The 21,258-nt window shown below is 49.1% G+C and overlaps 1 protein-coding gene across 47 annotated transcripts in view; it reads right to left on the minus strand.

Moving 5' to 3' along the window:
• Positions 1-21,258, minus strand: part of PDE4DIP (phosphodiesterase 4D interacting protein) — a 176,127-nt gene that overhangs the window by 15,484 nt on the left and 139,385 nt on the right. For 17 of the 47 annotated variants that reach the window (XR_013995405.1, XM_081080497.1, XM_081080483.1 and 14 more), the window contains 13 exons: positions 20,917-21,149; positions 17,391-17,817; positions 16,356-16,536; positions 15,313-15,432; positions 14,148-14,676; positions 12,430-12,665; positions 11,381-11,432; positions 10,132-10,355; positions 9,343-9,495; positions 7,285-7,470; positions 3,705-3,959; positions 2,116-2,247; positions 1,345-1,464 (listed from right to left, as the gene is read on the minus strand). Coding sequence is in view for 46 of the 47 variants with exons in the window: in XM_081080497.1 (XP_080936623.1) it covers positions 1,345-1,464; positions 2,116-2,247; positions 3,705-3,959; positions 7,285-7,470; positions 9,343-9,495; positions 10,132-10,355; positions 11,381-11,432; positions 12,430-12,665; positions 14,148-14,676; positions 15,313-15,432; positions 16,356-16,536; positions 17,391-17,817; positions 20,917-21,149 (2,848 nt within the window). In the remaining variant the exon portion in view is untranslated. The remainder of the gene's footprint in view (positions 1-1,344; positions 1,465-2,115; positions 2,248-3,704; positions 3,960-7,284; positions 7,471-9,342; positions 9,496-10,131; positions 10,356-11,380; positions 11,433-12,429; positions 12,666-14,147; positions 14,677-15,312; positions 15,433-16,355; positions 16,537-17,390; positions 17,818-20,916; positions 21,150-21,258) is intronic. The other 30 variants (XM_081080511.1, XM_081080510.1, XM_081080475.1 and 27 more) reach the window with 7 other exon arrangements.

Here is a 21,258-nt window from a genome sequence, read left to right on the forward strand (position 1 = left end):
CAGGGGAGGCAAAGAGAGAGTTTGGCTCTGGCTCGCTATATCCACTCACCCTGGGGGATAGGGGACCTCTATCTTTGCATTGCCCTTGATCTTCTGATTTAATAAGGCCTACCAGGCTCTTAGAGAAAACACTCTGGTTTCTAATGCTTACCATCATCTAAGTGCTCACAACCCTCTGAGCAATAATCCGTTCTCGAATTTTGTCAAAGATTGACATCAAGATTTCCTGCCTACAGTTTTTAGCTTATATTATTATCATCATTTTGAAAATTGGGACATCTGTTCTTTTCTGAGCTTGCGGCATCTCTCTGATCTTCAGAATTTTTAAAAGATTATTGACAGGGACTCTGAGAATAAGACTGCAGGTGCCGTCAGTCCTCTGGGGGTGGAATTCACCTGGGCCTAGCAAATTGTACTCATTTAAATCTCTTATGATCTTCTCACCTGTGAAGTCTAGTCTAGTCTTTCCAGGCATGCAATGGCAGTTTAGTAATTCTACCTTCTCTCTTATCTATTAACTTTTGTTATCTTCTCCAAGCAGTGAGTTTTCCTCTCACATCTTCTTGGTAATTTGGAAAAATCTGTTGATGTCTTTTTCCTTTTCCACAAGCAATTTTTCATTCTGGGCATACTACTTCTGGACACTATCCTTAGTCTTTTATGGTTATTCAATAAATATTTGTAAATCAAAATAATCTGTTACTGATAATATATTGATTTGACCAAGTCAATTAACACCAAGGTCAGCTGCACCCCAGGTCACACAGGAAATGATGCCCACTCGTGGATACCCATTGGATAGAGCTGGGAAAGCTCTGGAGGACGTTTTGCTCACACCTCCAGAGAGAGTCATGAGGATTACTGAGCAGGGAGGAGCCCTGAGTGTATGAGAGAAAGGAGGTGGTGAGGAGTTATGGGGATGGCAGCTCAGTATGGGAAGGACACGGAGAGCTGCAGCAAAGTCTGGAGAAACTTGAGAGGGGATAAAGCACTCATGTTTCCTCCTTTCCGGGTTTCAAATCAGCTGTTGAATTGCAGGGAGGTAGAACAGATGCCTAATTGTATCCAGTTTGATAGCTAATGACTCTGCATATGGACAGGCGGGTTTTGTACGGAAGTGGTGCATTTCCTCGAGCTCTGCGACCCTGGAACCTAGGAGCCTGAGGGTTGGTCTATAGTTGGCACCTCTCAGGAAGTAGCCCTTTCTAGACTGAGAACACCTATGGAAATTTGGGGTGGATCTGTTATTTCCACCTCCTCTCTTTGCTTCTCCAATTGGTGATTGGCATGGCTAGGGAAAAGGGGGATCCGAGAGTGACCAGTTTGTGGCTGTTGACCACCCACCTCTGGACATGTGACTCAGCTGAGCCTGAAGCCTCCGGTTTTCTTCCTTAAGGACTCTGTTCTCGTTGTACAGCTGAGGTGTGGACTCCAGGCCTTGACCGTAGAAGGCAGAGGTGGGTCCTGTCTCGGAAAGCACAAGCAGGAGAGTTAGCATTTGGGTCACGGGTCCTTTCAAAAGTTGCCCCTTGTGTATCTTCAATGATCCTATCTCAACCCCGCAGGAAACCCCAAGGACTCCAGTCCTGGGCCTCCAGCCTGCTTTGCGTGTGCCTCCTCAGGGGGCTTCCTGCACACATTCTCACGTGCCCTGGCTGCAGTCCCTGAACAGCTGCCGCTGTGCTGTGGGCAGGACAGGGTGTGTGGAAGGGACGGCCTGCAAGGGACAGCAGCCTGGGAGGAGAGTGTGGTGGAAAAGGCCATCTCGGTAAGTGGCTGGGGCAGGGTCCCCGCAGACCGGGCTCTACCACTTGCCAACCACTGGACATGGGCACAGAGGAGTCAGCGGGCAGTATGGAAGCCCATTACGGAAGGGATGAGACTGTGGGGACGGACCCCGTTAGTCCTGCTGGGAGGAAAGTTCCTCTCTGGGCTCTGATACATCCAGCAAGAGAGGATAACAGCACCCACCCACCAGCCCGCTGGGCTGTTTGCAAGGAGCAGGAGGAGTAAAGCACACCCCAGCACTGTGAAAGCTGCCAGGCTCTGCCAGGTCCCTCCCTTCAGAAGCACCCTAGTCATGACCAGAAATAGGAAGCCCGGGGCCTCTCGTACCGCTCCCGCGGGCAGTGGAGCTGAGCCGGTGTTCCAGCTGCTCCCGCAGCCGGTCGTTAATGCAGATGGACTCCTCCAGGCGCTGACGCAGGTTCCGGATTTCACCAAGATGCTCTTCCAGCAGGTCAGCCCCTGCAGCCAGCCCGCCAGGACAGGAGAGATCCTGGTCACTAGTGGGGCCCACGTGGCCTCTCAGCGAGATGCCCCAACATCACCATCCTTCTGCCAACTGCGTCCTCTCCCACGGGCACCCAGGAACACAGGGCACTTCATTTAAAGGGTAAATTGGCTTTCAAACACAGGACAGCCCGGTGCTCACTCAGCAAGCCCATGGGCTTCCTCCTGTACAGGGCTGAGTGTAAGGGAGTTTTAGTGGAAGCGTATGGTCGCCAGTGTAACTGGCTAAGGGAGTTCTACGTGGTTTAGTGAAATAACTGAAGGCAGTGGACAGGGCCTGGCTAGTATCTGAAAGGTGTGGCTACCTCCTGAGTGCGACTCTGAGTGACAGGGAAGACTTCACTCTACCCTGATACCTCGCCTCTGACTGACACTTGACTGAACATTCTTTAGCAAGGGACAAAGCCCTTCCTCCACCCTTAGAGAGAAGGCCCCAGTAAAAGTACATGAACATAAACTCATCCCGTGTGGTTAATGAATGGTCCTGAATGCTGCCCTCAAATCACCTTTAATATGGAATGAAGGGAGGGAGGGAGCGAGGGAGGGTGAGAAGGAGGGAGGAAGAAAATAAGGAAGGAAGGAAAGAAGGGGGGGAGGGAGGGTAAAAAGGAGGGAAGACGGGAGAAAAGAAGGAAAGGAGGGGAGAAGAAAGGAAGAAAGAAAGGAAAGAAAAGAAGGGAAGAAGGAAGGAAGGAAGGAAGGAAAAAAGAAAGGAAGGAAGGAAGGGAGGAAGGGAGGAAAGAAGGAGATCTAGGGAACTGAAGGCTGATCAGAGGGGAAGCAGCATCCCCGAGGAAGGAAACCAGATGCAGGGGAGAGGAGGGAGGAGTGCTGATGACAGATTGCATTCCCTGCACCATTTTGCTTTGGGCTCGGTCTTTTTCTGAAAATGACCACGGTGTCCCCGTTAGAGCTGAGCTGCACTCTGGCATTCACCTGCATAGCTAACCTCTCTGCTCAGTGCGGTGTCTCTTCACCCTGGCCAGGAGAGCTAGGGCTGAGGGGGAAAGTCTGAATTGGGTTTTGTACACAGGATATACTTATGGGCTGAAGAGCTCCGTAGAAACAGCCACCCTTTCTGTAACAACTCCTGACCCACGGAAGAATGTCCTGTGAATATTGGTGCCTGGCATTCTAAGAGTGGACTGTCAGGGGCTCAGGACGCAGGGAGAGACGCAGGTGAATATGAGAGCAGAGGTGGGCCCCTGTCTTTCCCATGCCCCGCCCAGCACCAAGGCCATGGGCAGGGAGGATGGAGGGTGCACTAAACATTGCCAGGGCTCTTTCATTTCATCCCTTCTGTGAGCCAGGGAACCAGAGGAGAAATGGAAACGGCCCTGCCCAGGTAGGAAAGGGGGAGATCTAAATGGGATTTCATTTCGCAGGCTGACCCTCTCAGCTTTGTGCTGTACCTGTGGGTTTGGAGTGAAGCTGGCACACGGAGGAGCCTGAGGATACATCCCCAGATGCTGCGCTCCCTTTCTGAGGCCTCATCACATCCCAGTGGTCACTGCTGCCCAGGTACCTAGGCTCCAGGATCCTGCCCAGTTCTATTGTGCCCCTCGGCGGAGACTGGGGCTGCGTGGGGTGGAGGTAGTGGGAAGACTTGGCTTCTAAATGGTTGCTTGGCAACGTAGCTGGGGAAGCAGGATGGACGGTGTTGATACCTAGGCAGAAAGAAACGTGAGTGAGAAACAGAGCGTCGAGAAGGGGAGGATCAGCAAGGAAGTGTGTGATTGCTAGGAAGAGACACTAAGGGGGGTTGTGGGATGTCAGAGAGCCCAGTCCACTGTGGATACCAGTGAGATGAAGACTCATAACACAGCGCCTATAATTCCCCCCGTATATTTGTCAGCACGAGACACTATGAGATGGGGGGAGGATGAAGTATCGGAAAAGCACCAGGTACACAAAGGAGAAACCAGTGGCGCTCATGAGAGAGTGCAGGGAAGCTCCGGAAGCAGACGTCGCTCCCAAAGTCTGGAGTGAAGAAGAGTGCGATGGGCGATAGCAGTGAGCACATCTGCGGGCAGGAAGATGCGTTTGCCTGTGAGGACGCGCCTTCCCCAGAAGCCAACCGGCCAGTGTTTCCATTTCTCCTTTAGGCTTGTCAGAGGAGAAAAGGGACATGCATTCCGACTAGACATCATGGCCCCAATTCCTCCCAACTGAAGAACTCGCTGAGGCTGGGGGAGCTTCTGTGTAAGGCAAGTGGTGATTTGGACCTCACCCCACACGATTCAAGGAAGAGCAAAATGCCATCACTCTGCCTAAGGAATCACTGGAGACTCTTCCACGGAGGGAGGGAGGACCTTTTGTTTCATAGGCTGACATTATCATAGATCTTATGAAATCACGGGCTTTCCCTTGTGCGCCATCATCTCTGCTTCTATGTAAAAAGAAGCCCAGCTTGGGGGAGAGACACAGCAAGGTGGGCAGGGCCGTAGTTTAGGATATTCATAATCAGAAGGCTGCTTCCTTCCAGGGGTTATCACCGTGGGCGGCAGAGTAAACAGGTAGCTCCACGTAAGCAAAGAGGAATGAGGTCATCATTTCTTCCTACCAAGCCAAACTCCTCTGAGGGGAAAATGCAACTGGCACTTGCCAATTTTTACCTCCATTTGTAATGGGTTCTTAAATTACATACTGGAAGCACCTGGGACAATGTAAAAAATACACATACCGATGCCTGAACCCTCAGAGATTTTGCCTTAATTGGTATGGGGTACAGCGTGGGCACTGGATGTTTTTACATCATCCCAGGTGATTCTAACAGGCAGAAAAGTTTGGGAAGTATTGCCATGGTTCTTTCCTTCCTCAGTGTGCAAAATACAGATATGCACTAGGCTCACTGGGAGTTAAAGAGGAGGAGGAAAAAGCAAGCATCTAAATTTTAGTCAGGAGTCAATAAAGATGTGACTTCCGCTTTCCTACCCTCTTCCACCCCATCCCCAAACAAGGCAAAGTGGGAAATCAGTGGTTGTGGATTGTCAGCTTACTCTTTAACTAAGGTCATAGGAGGTTCCAAGTGTATCAATATCAGTGATCAGTGTTCTCATGTCCCACTCTGCCCTGGCCACACAGTACAAAGCACATGCCCTAAACCATGCAAAGACACAGGACAGACTGTTGCACAAGGAGATTTTAGCCCCACAGTGACCTGAGAAGCCGCATGCACCACTGTCCACATGGAAGTTTAGTTCAAAGCGAACAAGAAACACTGGGAAGTGATGGTCCCTCAGCGAGGACCGTACTTCCGCAGAGAAAAGAAAGGGCTACAGTCTTCTTCACCAAGGCTGGGACCATCCAAAGTCTGGTCAATTGCTCAGACTAGATGGGACTTCAACCTACATCAACAGACCCCTTTTCATGCAGTGCTCTTCCTCCATCTTTCCCTTTGGACAACGATGGATTGACAAATGTGGAGCAGGAAAGGGAAGAAAAGTAATGCTGGAGAACACTCTTGCCATTTGGCAAGGGGTAAATTTGTTATGCATCAAGTGTTGGGTTCCAGAATTGCTATAGCAATAAGTTCTAGGTCAGAGACACCAGCACCTTCTACTGGTCTCCAAAGAGAGGAAAGCTTGTTGGAAGGGGCCTCCAAAATTTGTTCAGCTGAGTTCAGCTCAGGCTCTAGGCAGGATGACAACAAAACCATCCTAGGCAGAAAAGGCACAATGAAAACACGGCACTGGGAGCAGAAGACCTGGATTCAAGTCCATCTCTCCCACTTACCAGTGACGTTGAACAAGTCACTTCACTGTCCCCAGCCTTAGTTCCCCGCTCCAGTTCTCCCTATCACGCCAGTTGTATGAGACTCAAATAAGACGAGCTTCATGTTGCTCAGTAAGCCTGGATTGCTGTACCTGTGTAAGCTGATAAACAGGAGGCAGCCTCTTAGGCTTCACTGCCTGCAGAAAGGAAGATATACCAATGCTTCTGGAAACGGTCTTGGTCTACCTGGTTCTGGAAAGCAAACTGGGGGCAGAGAAGACGGTGGATCCATTTTCGGGGTTGACAAAAGAAATGAGCTGGTCCAAATGTCCAATGGACATTTGGAGCTTCACGTAGACAAATTCTTGTCTGGTCTTAGGAATCCTTTTGTGTGGTCAACGTACCACCAACCTCTGGTTCACCGGAGTTTCTTTACAGGCATAGGATGTGGTTTTAAGGTAATTTCAAACTGCTTTCTAGTTGTTGTTTTTTTAAGCACTACCAGGGAGCAAATTCATCACATGTGGTTTTTTCTTATCTTTTCTAAGCTATAAGTGATCACACATGAAACCTTTTCAGGATGAGGCCTCCAGTTTGTGTATACATAAAACCTTTTCTAAAAGATGGCTGTACTCAGTGTATGAATTCTGTGTGTATGTAACATGAACTATCTCTGGAAGTCCGAGGACCGAATTCACAATCAGACATCACGGCCTGTGCTTCAGGTTCTAGCTGTCCATGCGTCACCTGTCCAGGGGCAGCTCTTGGAAGAGGGGCTTTGTCACCCCTTCTCCTGAATCCCTCTACCTTTCTGCTCCCCACCTGATGATGTCACAATCTGCACTTGATTAAAAGCATTTCACAGCAGGGGGATGGAACATCCATGGAAAGGGTCCCATGGAATGTGGCCATCTTTTTCACGGCCACTTCATCCTGCATAGGCAAGGCACAAAAGCTCTCTCCCATGCCCTGCTAGGAAGCATGTCACCAGCATCAGGCTTGGAGCATACTTGGTGGTACCCCTCACTGTCAGCAGTGGGAGAGTGCCAGGTCTAGGGCGGGGGAGCACGTATACCTGTTAACAGAGGAGACACACACACCAGAAAGATAATAGTCAATACGCTTCCAAAAAAGCAAAGCGGAGCTCTCCGTCCATCATCCACGGGTAACATGTGACTCTATGTTGTTCTTTAAACTTCTGCCATCAAGCCAAAGCCATGCAGAGCAACACAGGTAGGGCGGCCATACACAAACACAGATGCAGCCGGAAGTGCTCACTTTCTCCCAACTGCTTCTGCAGCATCTGAAGCTCCTGCTGAGCCTCAGCCAAAGAGACCACGGGTGTCTCACAGCAGCCGAGGAGGGGAGGCCCAGTGGAGCGGAAAGGCAGGGAGCTGGCTGGAGCTGAGGGCAGCGGTGCCCGAGGGAGGCTAACCAGCGTGGGTATGGTGGGGAAATGAAGGCCTAGAAACAGAAAGTTAGGGAGAAAGACACATCATTAGACAGAAAGGGAGAGAAAGGAATGGGGAAAGGCCTGAGAGGATGAAACCATTCCTTGACCAGACGTCTCCTTGGGGAGTGGCACTGGCTGGGAGGGCAAAGAGTGATCACTGCCAAGGCCAAAGGTGAAAACTGCCACCCGAGAGGCTGGCCTGGCTGACCCCTCCTCCGTCCCCCTGCCAGGGAGATCCTGCATTCACATTGTACGCTCATCTTGAAAATAAGTGGCTACAGGACAGCCGCGCCCGAATGCTCTCAAGGGTCCCTGGGGTACTGCTCCCAGAACGTGCCAGTCCCGCTCCTGGGACAAGAGTCTGCCGACACCTAGACCTCCTTTTCTGAAAGCATCAGGCGTGGACTAGGACTGTGGGGAAACTGGCATTATTAGTGCGTGCCACTCAAGACTCCAATGGAAACAGATTGCAGAATCGCAGATCACTATGTTCATTCACCAGATGAAAAATAGAGGCCTCAGGGAAGTGACCTAGTCACGATGGCTCACAAAGCTGTCTGGGCATTTGAATCCCTTAGGAAAAAATCTTAATACGCTCAGATTCTTCAGGCCCTAACACAGACCTACTGAATCATAAATTCTGGGAGTAAAGCTTAGAAATCTGCACTTACACAAACCTTTCCAGGTGATGATACAACTCATCTACAGACAGGTCTTTAAGAACCTTGGGAAATTCTGATGTCTCGATCTGTCTCCTGTTTCCTAGAAACAAGTTATAGGGCCAGGGGCCCAGGGAGGGAGCAAAAACCAAGACTGACCTCTGGAAAATGTTTCCCCAGGAAGACAATGATTATATTCTAAAACACGTCCCTTGCCCCGGGATGCTGACATGGTTTCAGAGCAGTGTTACAAAGACACCTGAATTGCTAAGAGACACCGTCCAGCATCCCTTAGGGAAGTGTTCTGATGGTAAACCCCTCGGCCTTCCGCTCTGCTTGACCCCAGAGCATTGACGCAGATGTCTACGGTGCTGGGGAAACAGCCTTTCCCGCTGAGTTCCTGGCCCAGCGGCTGCCCGCGGTGGTCCAGACTCTTCGAGCCCAGACTCGGGAAGAGTCGAACACATCTTCCTCCTGAAGATTTTGGGTGCTCTGTTCTCAGGAGAGACGGGGGTGACAGAAGGAAAGCACTGTGCTTTCTGGGAACACCTCTACACAAATCCGACCTCCCCACAAACCACACTGAAGATGGCCAGCCAGCCATGGTGGGGGTGGGAGGCGAGGAGAAGGCTGGCCTCTTCCTACCATCTCTGGTGCAGAGCTGTGATTGAACAGTGCAAGCCTGGCAACTACGACAAGGCAGGTAAATAAATGTACCCCGCCAACTGGCCCTAGGATACATGCCAGGTACCCATCAAGGACTGCCAACCCGTTCATCAGTCCTGAATGATAACGTAGTAGGGCCACAATCTTGTCTGAAGATACGGAGGCGTCCTCAGCTATGAAGTAAGCAGCCCCACCTACTGCCACGCAGATAAAATGGGTAATATGTACAGGGGAGCAGCAGATGTGAAGTGTTGTGTTCTTTGGCTATTGTAATCCTGGGAGAAGCATTTTGTCTCTTTGCTCTCGAGGGTGAAATGAGAGAAAGAAATGAAAATGTCTATTTTCAAATGATGAGCTAACTACTGGTCAAAAGTCTGTTGTGGGTTCCTTATTTTTCTAAAGTATTTAAAACCAAAAGAGTCAGACACAATCAGCAAATTAGGAGGGTCTCTTGATTTTTTCTAGGATTTGATACATATAAGCAAGCCACTAACAGTGGAGACATCTGTCACTGAAGAAAGGTCAAAGAGGCAGCTGGGGACATTGGCTGTTGCATACCTGGATGGGCCTGGCTGGCCTCCTGGGGGGCTTTCTGGGGAGCAGGCAAGCTGCTGGGGTTGCTGCTGGGTTCGGCCTTAACCCCCTGAGGCGCACTGGTTGCTGATGGTTGAGAAGACAGTACAGCAGAATGATGTGAATGATGGATGGAATCTACAAAACCCACGAATGAAAGAAAATGTTTGATGTTCGACAGAGAAGGGAAATCTGGCCTCACATTTAAGCAAGGGTCCCAGGGCAGAGCCGTGCTCTCAGGGAAAGCACCGAGTACAAGCATGGTCAGCAGGGATCACTTCCTGTTTGCAGATACAGCTCCTTTAGTGAGGCCAGCCACCTTAGAGGTGATGTCAGGGCTCAGAGCCCTGAAACCATAAACATGGCACCTCCAAAAATACCAGTTGAGACCAGCAGCATCTGAGGACACCCACAGACGCTCAGGGACACTGTTAAGGAGCTGCAGCTAACGAGATCCCTGCAGGAAGGACGAGATGTCCCATCTTACAGAAAGAGGTCAGCCACACAGATTCCGCGCTCATGCGGCGTTGGGGAGGAAAAGTTGGCCATGACCCCCACGCCCCCCACTGCAGTTCGCCTTGAGTCTAACAGCGTGACATGCTGGTGGGCACACAGGGGCAGGGCAGAGATCCTGACCCACGGGGCCTGTGCTTGGCACTTGGTCCCAGAGCCACGTCCAGCCTGTTGCCCACCAAGGCGGATCTCTAAGGCCTGGGCATGGTGGTCTCCTCTCAGCCTACATTACGCTGGTAGCACTCAGAAAGTGGAGGCTACCTGAGTGACCAGGCGAAGCTTTCTTCTCTTCATACTGTGTGTACTCGCTCGCTATGTCCATGTCCGAGCAGGCTTCCAGCTCATCAGACAGGAAGGAGGAGCTGCTGGGAGAGCGGTGGGAGTCGGACAAGGCCCGGCTGCTGGACGGCGTGAGGGAGTGGGCGTCCAGCTTGGCCTGCAAGACTTCAATCACTTTCTCCTTCTCCTGTAGCTCCCTGCTGAGCCTAGTGGGGTGAAGGAGGGCAACAGGTGAAACTGAGATCACCGGACCAGTGGGGCCTGCCTGGGACCATGGGCAAAGTCACACAGGTCAAGGGCACCATTTCTGCAGACAATCATTACAATGACCCATTTCTGATGGGGGAGGAGAGGAGAAGTGAGAGCTTGCTCAGTGCACTGGCCACGTGATACGCTGAGGACTAGCGGAGACAGAGCTAGCCCTCTAACGGTCCGCACTCCAGCTGCAGTCTGAGGACGGCTGGTCACTGTTAGTCTCTAACAAGATGAGCGCAGAGACCAAAGGCAAGCATGAGGAACCACAAGTTGGCGTTGCATTGCTATAACATCCAAGAGCAGTGAGTGAAATCATCTGGGTGGTTGAGGTACAGACCTGTATGAGTCTGTGATGAGAGTTGAAAATAAAAACAAAAACACTCTGCCCTTCACAAATATTTTGAGAAGCACTGGGTGGTCTAAACACACACTCATGGCACAAGGGGGCTCAAACTAGTGGCTACAGCAAACTCTGAGCCCATATTTTATTGTGCATTATAAGACTATCTGCAGTGACTCATCGAAAACTGGTTTCTGCAACATCTAGACCTTTTTCCCTAGGAATCGTAATATAATTCGTTCTTCCCAAGGAAATTGGGTGGCTATAAGCTCGCAACTGACTCAACACGGGGAAAGCCAACTTGGCAAAAAGTACGCCCTGGTCTGTAAACACACAGGGAAAAAGCAGAGGAGACCCTTAGCGGTGCCGAGAATTCCCGAAACCTGGTTAGTTCACTTTTAGTCAGACTGACTGTAGGCTACTAAGCCTGGAGAATAAATATGCAAATAGAAGTCGATAGAATTACATCAAAAGAGAGAAAAGAATTAGGTTAAAACCAACAACAGTAAAGTGTTCTGTGAATAAATAAACTGATTATGACCAGCATTTTCCTTTTTCTAGTTTGAGAAGTTGCAGCCACGCCTGACCCCCTGGGCCCTGTTCCCGATGCCTTTACCAGATCCTGTGTTGAATTACCTGAGGGCCAGTGGCTCAAGTCCAGCTTGATCTTTTTCACTTTTATGATCCTCTGCAAACGAAATTCAGAAAGAAACAGTTAGAAATTCAACATATCCCACTTCATACGTAATGAACGCAGGAGCCTTTTTGGCTGCAGCATAGTGATTACTCTATGCATATCCAGGATATGTAGGAGGATTCTTCTAGGAGACCTCAGGCTGTGTCTTTAGAAAAGAGACCCGGCAGGCGTTCCTGAGCTCACCGGGCAGACCTCCCCACCATCATGACTTCCTCTGCCCTAAATCAACGTGAAAAACTGTAAAAGGCACTTGCCCAGCCTCCCACTGGAATATTCCAGCCTCCAAGTCTGCCGCAGACTTTTTCGCAGCCATACAGCTGTGTCCCATCATGGCTGCTATGCAGAATCTACTGTTGCTCTGAGGAGATGACAAACAGCCCTGCCCCAGCTCTGCACCTGCCACCACAATGTGCGATGGTTGGCCCCCAAGACTGGCTCTGCTCTGTTCCCTCAGGTGTTCTCAGGAAATCCTCTCTAAGTAAAGGGCTCCAATAACCACCAACGTTCCTACCCCTTGTACTAGACCGTGTTCAAAAGGGCACAGTGCTTATCCACCTTTGAATTACATTCCCGTACGATACCATGCAATGAGTAAAGGAACAGAGACGCCAGAAGGATAAGTCATTTGCCCAAAGCAAGTGAATGGAAGCATCCAGGCCCGAGCTTAGGTCTTGCGACGCTCAGGTCAGGGTTCTGTTCACTATAACGAGGCCCGCTGATCTCATCTCCCTTTCTCCCCCTTGGCGCCGGATGGACGCAGCCTCTTTCCCTAAAGGTCACATTCCATGACTGATGACGTTTCTACAGTTGTCATCATGGCCTCTCCAATGCCACGTGCTGCTCTTCAGTGCTTCCCACCAGCCAGTCCTGATCCTGCAATGGCCCCGGGGAAAGAAGTGGAAGCAGGACCCTGTGGTGAGGGTGTGGCAGCCACCTGGAGGGACTGTGGGAGTGACTGAGAGTGTCCCAAAGCCTGTGGCCAACTTACTGGTGCTGAGCTTGCTGGTGAGCCTCTCTGTCAGCTGGCTTCCCTGGGCGAGCTGCTCCCGGAAGCTCTGCCCCAGGTAGTAGTCTATGTCATTGCTCCTTAGAAGGTCCTCGAAAGATTTGACTGTATCTTTGGCATGTTGCATGAGAAGATAGCAGATACCTCTCCCTTCTCGTATTTTCTGGCGTAGGTAGGACAGTTCTCGGGCCTGATCCTGAATCAGGGAATCGTATTTCCTAACGCAAGGAAGAAGAGGGAAGAGGAAGAATGGAAAAGAGTCACTGGTGAGTTACTGGGGCTCCCGTGGAGGTTTCTGGGAGAACATCTCTAAAGAACGCCCCCACATGGAATTCTGGCATGTGAACTGAAGGAGGTATTTAAGAGCAAATTCTGCTCTGAGAAACTATTGCGTCAAACGATGTATGCCACTGTGCTGTATATATTAGTCAAATGCCCAAAATGAACCCAGTGATCTATGGTGGAAAAGAGTGTCATATTTTACACCCCTTAGAGCACCAGTATAATGGAGACAGTTGATACTCAATAAATACTAACTATATTTATTGAGTAGGTATTCCATAAATACTAAAAATAAATTGAGTAGAATCACTTAACCTTAAGTCTGGGAAAGACCTTTCCTGTCTTCTATTTCTGAGACCATCTGCATGATGGCAGACTGTATTTTGCAAAGACGGCCATTACAGAGGCTCCGTTCCTTTGCTCTTCCGCAGTGAGGCTTGGCGGTTCTCTCAGCAGTAGGAAGAGGCTACTCTCCACCTCCTTAAATCTGACTGGGCTCTGTGACCACTTTGACCAGATAATACAGTGGAAGGGATACTGTGCCAAGGCCAGGAGTAGCCTTACGTAGCCTGGAAATTTCTAGTTCCTGTCCCTTGGAAGCCAGCTGCCATGTAGGAGTGAAACTACCCTATGAGAAGCCCAAGGCAGCAGCAGAAGCCCTGGGAGACAAGAAGCCACATGGAGAAAGAGAGGCGCCAAGCAACACTGGGGCACCAGACGTGTCAATGAAGAAACTGTCCAGCCCAGCTAGACCTTTCAGATGACCCTCCAGCCCGATCAACCAGCTGATGGCAGCCATGTTACAGCCCCAAAGCGAGAGCCACTCCGCTGAGCCCCGTCAATGCACATAAATTATTGTTTGAAGCCACTCCATTTTGGGGTGGTTTGTCACTCAGCGTAGATAACTAGGATATTGAGATGGATGTTACCTGGTGTTTTTCAACACCAAGTATTGATAACAAGAAGAGTAATAACCATTATGGCAAATGGTATATTGAGAGCTTGATATATGTTAGGCATTCTTATAGGCACTTATATGAATTCATTTAAACCTAATAAACACCCTTTGAGGTAGGTTCTCTTATTACCCTCATTTAGTAGGTGAGGAAATAGGCTCAGAAAGACGAAGTAGGTTGCGCAGCTAGTAAGTGCCAGAGCTGGGAAGCCAGCGCAGGCACTCTGACTCCAGACTTAGTGCAATAACCGCATATCCTGCCACTTTGCTAATGTATTCCTGGGAGGAAATGCCGGAGACCTGGGGTCTCCCCGACGGGGCCACCATGCTGGTTACCCACCTGTCCTTTCTTCAGACCCAGGTCTACCATTGAAATAAGTGCCCTCGGGTTCTGCCTTCCACCTGCCTGGCTGCCCTACTTCAAACACAAACTCAAACATCATCGGTCAGGCCAGGATCTTACCCAGGCCACGAGGCTGATCTCAGCTCCTCGGCCAGCTTCCCTTCCAGTCCGGTTTTCGGGAGCTGGGCCTCCAGCTGGGACACTCTGTGGATCAGACTCTCCAGATCTTTTTTAGCCTGGAGCCCGGGGGGGTAGAAAGCCCCAGTGCCATCAGACAGCCAGCCCTCATCCTCATCCGTGACACTATGAGGGGAAGACCCCTCGAGGGTGCCCACGGCCTTCAGCTTGCGGGGTCTCTCCAGACTGGACGAATAGTCGCTTGTGACCGAGAGGGACCGGACCCGGCTCTTGAGGTTTTGAATGATCTTGTTGGCCGTCTGCAGCTGGGCCTTCAGATCTTTGATGTCCTTATGGAGGACAGAGATGTCTTCCGACTTGCCATATGCCTGGAACTCTTCCTGCTTCTGGAGTTGGCTCTCCAAGGGCTTCTTCCCAGGGGGACCGGCCAGTGTCAAGCCCCGGCGCCCCTGCTCAGAGCACAGCCCCTCCATGGGAACGGTCTCCCTGAGGCTGTCAGGCTCCTCACACTCTGAAAAAGACAAAGATGTCTTCCTGAGTAAAGCTAAGCGTGCAGCCGTGGCCACTCCCTTCAAGGGGAGGCAGGTTGGGTCAGGAGAACAATTATTGAGAGAGCGAAAGCTGAAGCAGCACTTTATTCCGCCTTGGTACTGCACTAGCGCCCAAAGACAGTATTTCTTGTCCTCCCAACAGGCCTGCAAGTCAGCTGTGGTCACCCTCTATTTTCCTGAGTGTTTCTGTCCTCTTCTCGATTTCAATTTGATGGGTGTCCCTACACTCATAGTCTTTTTATGATACAAAAACAATTTCTTAACTTCTGGTTTGCATATCCCCCAAAGCTCATCTGGTCTTTTCATGAATAAGTGAGCCTCAGTGTTGTTTTTTCCCCGTGACAATCAGTTGCACAAGACATTTTTTTTCTTCAACAGCAGTATGCTGAAAACTAATTGTAGAAATTAAGACGCACACTGAGCCTCATTTGGGGCAAGAGTTCTTCTCCAAACTTCCTGTCCCTCTCTGGTGTCCCCTTGGGTCTCTGACAGCCCCTCATCCCTCCTCCGCACCAGGTGTGGGACTGGCGAACAGCACCCGGACGTGCAAACTGGCTCTGAGGAGGGCAGATGAATAAGAACACTCGCGCTCTTACCGGGGCTGGTGCTTTCCTCCCTCTCGGCCTCATTCTCACTTCGGCCACAAGTCTCATAACCCAGGTCCTGGAGATCCACCTGGACTTGCTTGCTGTCCTGCTTCACCAAGGGTTCACCTGCTTGGAAGAGACAGAGGGTGTCACAGAGAATCCGAGTTTCCCACCTACATCCTCGTCCCCATTCGCATGTACGCACACGCTGGCCCTTGGGGGCAGGGAGCTCAGATCCAGGGTGGGATACGTGTTTCTTTGGACTCAGGTGGTAGAAGAGACCACCCCCCTCCCACCCCCCGCAGGCAGCAGGCCGTCTCTCCACCAGAATGAGCCCGACTTTGCCACAGACAATCTCAGCTACAGATAACCTAGGCGGAGTTGGGACCACACATCTGCAAGACAGACATTGCCTACTCTCACCTCTAGAAGCCTCAGGGAAACTAGCAAGTGCTTTGTCTGCAGAGGCTCAGTAAATATTTGGATGGAGCTGAACTAATTTAGAGTCCTAAGACATCTAGATCTGAGCTGTCCCATGAGGGAGCCACTAGCCTCATGTGACAACTTTATATTAAATTAACTAAAATTATATAAAACTTAAAATGCCCAGGCTGAGCTAGCCATGTGTTGTATGCTTGGTAAGCACGTATGATTCAGATACAGCACGTGTCTCCCCCTGCAAGGGGTTCTATTGGAAAGCACTGACTCTAGTCCAATGATGACGATATATTTTTGAAGAATCTGGTGTGACGCAAACAGGAGCAAAGGGAAACAGTATATGCTGAGTGAGTTAAGACCGTTTGCTAACTCTATCAGAAATCGCCAAACCTAGATGTCAGCCCATTTCCTCCCTGTACTTGCACTGCAAATGTGCTTTCTCTCTTGATTCTTCTCTGCCTTGTGCACACTTAAGTTAAATATCCACATCCACAATTCTAGGACCACGGTCAGGATTAACCTGACCTGTTTTGAGGTTGGGAAAGGAAAGTCTGCAAAGCATGGAGCCTCTCCGGGAGCAGACAGACTCTGCTGATAGGGGACTTCAGACTTACTGAACATGAGTCTGTATTTCTCCAGCTGGTTGGCCTGGGCAAAGACAGTGGCCTCTGATATCAGCAGCTTCTCCTGGAGATCTTGATAGCGTTGTCTGCACTGTGCCAGCTGGGAGCGCAGGTGCTTGGTGGGACCTGGGAGGCTAAATTCTGACTCACGGGCCTGTGGCTGGTTATCCAGCTGTGAAAGGAGCCAGCAGAGGGAAGTGAAGGGATCAGGGCAGTCTGAGGTCACCCCCCAGCAGCGAGGGCCACTTCCCCTTCTGAACCTGGAGACTTTATTCATGTGTCTGTCACAGCACTGCTCATGCCATTTGGCAGTGACTTGCTTCCCAGACGGAGCTCCTGGAGAGCTGGGATAATGTTTTATTCATCTCTGCAGCTACGGCACACAGCGCAGTGCCAGTTGAGTCTATGGAGGAGCTCTCAGGAAATGTTTGTCCAATGGTTGAAAAGAGAAGGGGTGGAAACCGCCACTCATCTCTCCCTGGTGTGTTTCAGAATCCTCTGGTTTCTCCATTTTACTGAATCCTCAGCAAAGCCCCTTCTTTCCCTTAAGAGGATCCTGAGACCTCACAGAAACACACACCTGTGATGAGCTGTGGTGCAAACGGCAGGGACACAGAAGAGGTGTCATTACACACCGCTTGTCGGGCTGCCTTCAAAGCCCAGGTATCCCGGGATCGCATCTATTGAATTGACCTGTTCCTGTGCCATCCCTCCCTGCCGTATCTAGTACCCGAGGGCCAGAGGCCAGTCTTACTGCCTGCTGCCAACACCTAGGGTGCTATCTGGAAAACTAAGCACTCAAGACATATTTATGGAAAACGAATTACTCGAGAAATATTTACAGGATAATATTGTGAAGACCTTTCTGAAGGCTGAATGTGTGAGGACTATTCTTACCACGGCTTGTGGTACAAAGGGGCCCTTCTCTCAGTACCTCCTGACCCACAAGGCAGAACCGTTTAAGGTAAACACTGCCACTCCAGCCCTTGTCTAAGGCCTCTGCCTCCCACGTAATCCCACACTTACCTGGTGGGCATTCGCTGCAAGGACAGCCCCAAGGTCGAGGCTCTGGGGTCTGGGGCGGGGTGTCGTGGTCACGTCCTCGGCTCCTTGGTGGCGGTGCTCCCCGGGAGGATCCGCTGGCTCTGTGTTCATCCCGTCCGTCTCTCCGGCCAGGCGCACAAGGAGCTCTGGGTTAAGTTTACTCCTCCCTTCCTTGCTGCTCAACACCAGCTGCTCTTTGAGGAGACTGATGATGTGGCAGGCGTTCTTCAGCTTGTCCTGGAGCTTTCTGAGCTCCGCCTGGAGGCTCTTCTCATTCAGACCCCCCGTGGCTGCCACCATGGCCTCGCCCTTCTCCTTATCTTCCTCGATCTCCCCTCCATCAGACATGGCTTCTCCCATCTGCTCTTTCAGCTCAGCATTCTCAAGGCAAAGGCTCAGCATGGTATTCCTGCAGGATATACACTGTCAGGGCCACGTCTGGCCTTGACCTCAGCCCCTAATAATCCCTTGGATCCACATCTCACTCCATCATAGACTCAGAGACACCTCAGGGCATGAAGCTCCCCCAGAGACCTTCAAGAGCTCCTTTATTTTATAGACGAGAACACCAAGGCTCGGGAAGAGTAAGAGACTTGCCCACGCTCCCACAGCTACTTGGTGGCAGCACCCTCACTAAAAATCCTGCACTCAAGACACCCAGTCCGGTTGTCTTTACGTGCCACACAGCCTCCTGTCCTGACTTTCAGTGGCCTCTGGAATAAACAAGCGTACTTACACTGTTAAGAAAAAAAATAAGGACTTTGGGACAAAGTTATTATCATGGATTCTACAGTTCTATTAATTATCATCAGTCAGTTTTCAACCACTGGATGAGAAATTGGGACCTAGGAACACAGAAGAAATATATAATACTAATCAGAACAATGATCAAAGGTACATAAGTAATTATTTGCTTGGCGTCTGGCTCTGGTGACAGGAGATAGTCTGCATGACAGCAGAGACTGTGTTTGTCCTGTCCACCTTGGATCCCCAGTGCCTCTACATTAAACATTCATATTCGTAGAAGTAATAAATGAAATTATCTATGTGATGGAGTTAGCTCAGGGAATGCAATGGAGTCATTGAAATCTGCTGTGCTAGCTGCGGACCTGAGGAATACTAACTTCAGAATCCCACAAGGTGCTTTAAAGCTGAGGCCTACGAGTCTACATTTTACTTAAGTTCTGCAGGTGCTTCTTAAGCACGCTAAATGGAGACCAGCTGACTGGAAGAGGCAAAGGAAATGAGTCATTCACAGCCGGAAGAGTCAACAGTCGGCTGTCTCCCCAGGATGGGTTTCTCAGAATCTCGAAGTCTTGGAACCAAGAGCAGAGCTTGTCTAGTGTGAATCAAGGAAGAAAATGGGAATCAGATCCACTATCTACAAGAGAGTTTTCTCAATGAAGATAAATGGGGCAGGTGTTTTTGTTTTTGTTTTATCTAAACTGAAGTGTAAGAGGGAGAGAAAGGGGCGCATGTGTCATATAGAAAAGGATATTTAATATGTTATAATTTTATGTTTTGGAGAAAACCCTGCTGTTTTCACAATACAAAGTAATGAAAGCATAGATCAACAGAATCTTCTGGGAAGATGAGCTACACATCAGATAAATTCTATCTTTTACAACACCAGTGACTCTTAAGGTTGAGTGGAGAGTTAAACCAATCAGCCTTTCAGGTTAGTAACTCTGGAGAAAAAAAGGAAAATAATCCACAAAAATAATCCACAAAAATATGGGGTTGACTGTAGGTTCAACCGTGGTATCAAAGAGATATAACTGTTCTTACCCATGACAGCTCAACTAACTTTACACATAAAGTTTAAGTAAAAGTTATTTTTAAAGTAGAATTTAAGGAAAGAAATATCATGACAATTCAGAGTCAATGAACCAGCAGCATTAAGAATGATCACAAGAACATGTCAAAACTGTTTGACAAAGTATGTAGTAGAGAAGACTTAGATTTTAAAAATTGGGAGCCAGGGGGTATAAGCCATGGACAATTATGCAACCTGGCCCAAGTTACTAGAACTTTTTAGGCCAGAGTTTCCTCGCCTACGAAACAAGGACATTAGGCTGGAAGGCAAAGTCCTCTCTAGTGCTAATATCATTGATGATTCAGGGATGCTTAAATGGCCAGGAAACAGCAGAGAATGAATTAGAAGTTGTATGCCTCTACAGCTGTATACGCAACAGACGACAACAGACTGCGATGACGATGGCCCCCAGGGATGAATGAATAAATGAATCAGCCCTACATTATCAGCATGTTCTCCAAGCATCTTAAAAACAAAACCATTACATTTGTACATCTGCAATTAGAAATATTAAAAATGTATTTAGCTATTTAAAAAAGCCATTAAAGACAGTATGGTTAGTCTAGCCAGGGAATCCGCTCTATACCACTTTTGCAAAATTCATAAAATAGCAGAGATTAATAAGATTGCTATTCCATGATTCAAGGACTCATGCTTCCAAGAGGGAGCTGAGTGAAGATGGAGGGGACCTCTGGATACATCCTTCTCCCTCAGGGAATGTTCTGGTTCTGTCTACAGCAGTGGGGCACCTTGGCTACCAGGAGATTCATTATACGTTTTTGTCAATTCAAAAGAACAATATCAGTCATACAACTAGGAGATTTCCACTCGTGACTGTCCTACGGATGGCTAATCATGAGCATTATGATATTGAATTAAGACCAGATTTGTTTGAGGACAGGTAACCCCCACATAACACAGCACTTCTATAACACGGTTTCGCTCTAACATGGTTTGAGGGTTAAAGAGATCCCCGAACAACATGGAACATAGTAAGATCTTTCGAGAGCAAAAAATATCTCATTCAAAATTAGAGAAATCCCCAAATAACACGGAACGTAGTAAGAGCTTTCAAGAACAAAAAATAACTCATTCGAAATGTTTCACTCGAGCGTGAATGTCGTATCAGATTTGACTGCAGAATTTTAAAATTTATTAGAATTTTAAATCCATTTTGTTCATGGAGTATTAAGTTCGGAGGATGAAGATATCTTGTCAAAAAGACACCACCCTTGGTTAATGATGCTTAATAGTGACGACGAAGAAAAGATTATTTAATACATATTAATATGTTATACTTTTGGTGAAAATTGCTTTAATAAAGATATTTATCTTAATTATAAAAATATAATAGTATGTTTCTTTAATCTTTGGAACCTAACCACCTTTTTTGTACTAGTTCTTTGTTTCCATATAACACAGATTCACATAAAACAGCATTTTTTAGGAACCTAACAACCATGTTATATGGGGGTTACCTGTAATTGGAAGGGTAATTATTGATCGTCACCACTATGCAATATTGTTCACTTTTGTCTGACCAATTTGCACAACCATAAATGCATGGAGGCTGGGATGAGGACCAAGAAGTCCCATGGCAGCACCGACGTCTTGGCAGCAGCCTGGGGAGTCCCTGGGCTACGTTGGCCTCTCAGTTGCAGGCTCCCTTTCTCTAGGGGCGGCATGTCCTACCTGATGTGGGCCACAGAGGAGAAGCCTGCTTCCTCCAGTTGAGCCTTTAGCTCTTTCAGTTCCCCCTCAGCTTTCCTCTTCTCCTCTAAGTGCTGGTAGATTTCAGCTCTCAGGTGGAGCATTTCCTCCTGAAGACCCCTGTTATTTTCCCCTCCTGTCGGAGAAGGAGGAGGAAGAGACACATTCTGGGTCTCCACCGCTGCCAGACTTTTCTCCAAAGCCACCTTGATGAGCTGAAAGAAAATCACAGTTTAAAGTTAGGTCATTCAAGAAGATCCAAGAAGCATCTCAGATCGCAAAGGCTGCCTTTAACGGGAACGAAAAAAGGGCAAACCCAAAATG

Source organism: Rhinolophus hipposideros (assembly GCF_964194185.1).
Source record: "Rhinolophus hipposideros genome assembly, chromosome: 19".
Lineage (NCBI taxonomy): Eukaryota > Metazoa > Chordata > Mammalia > Chiroptera > Rhinolophidae > Rhinolophus > Rhinolophus hipposideros.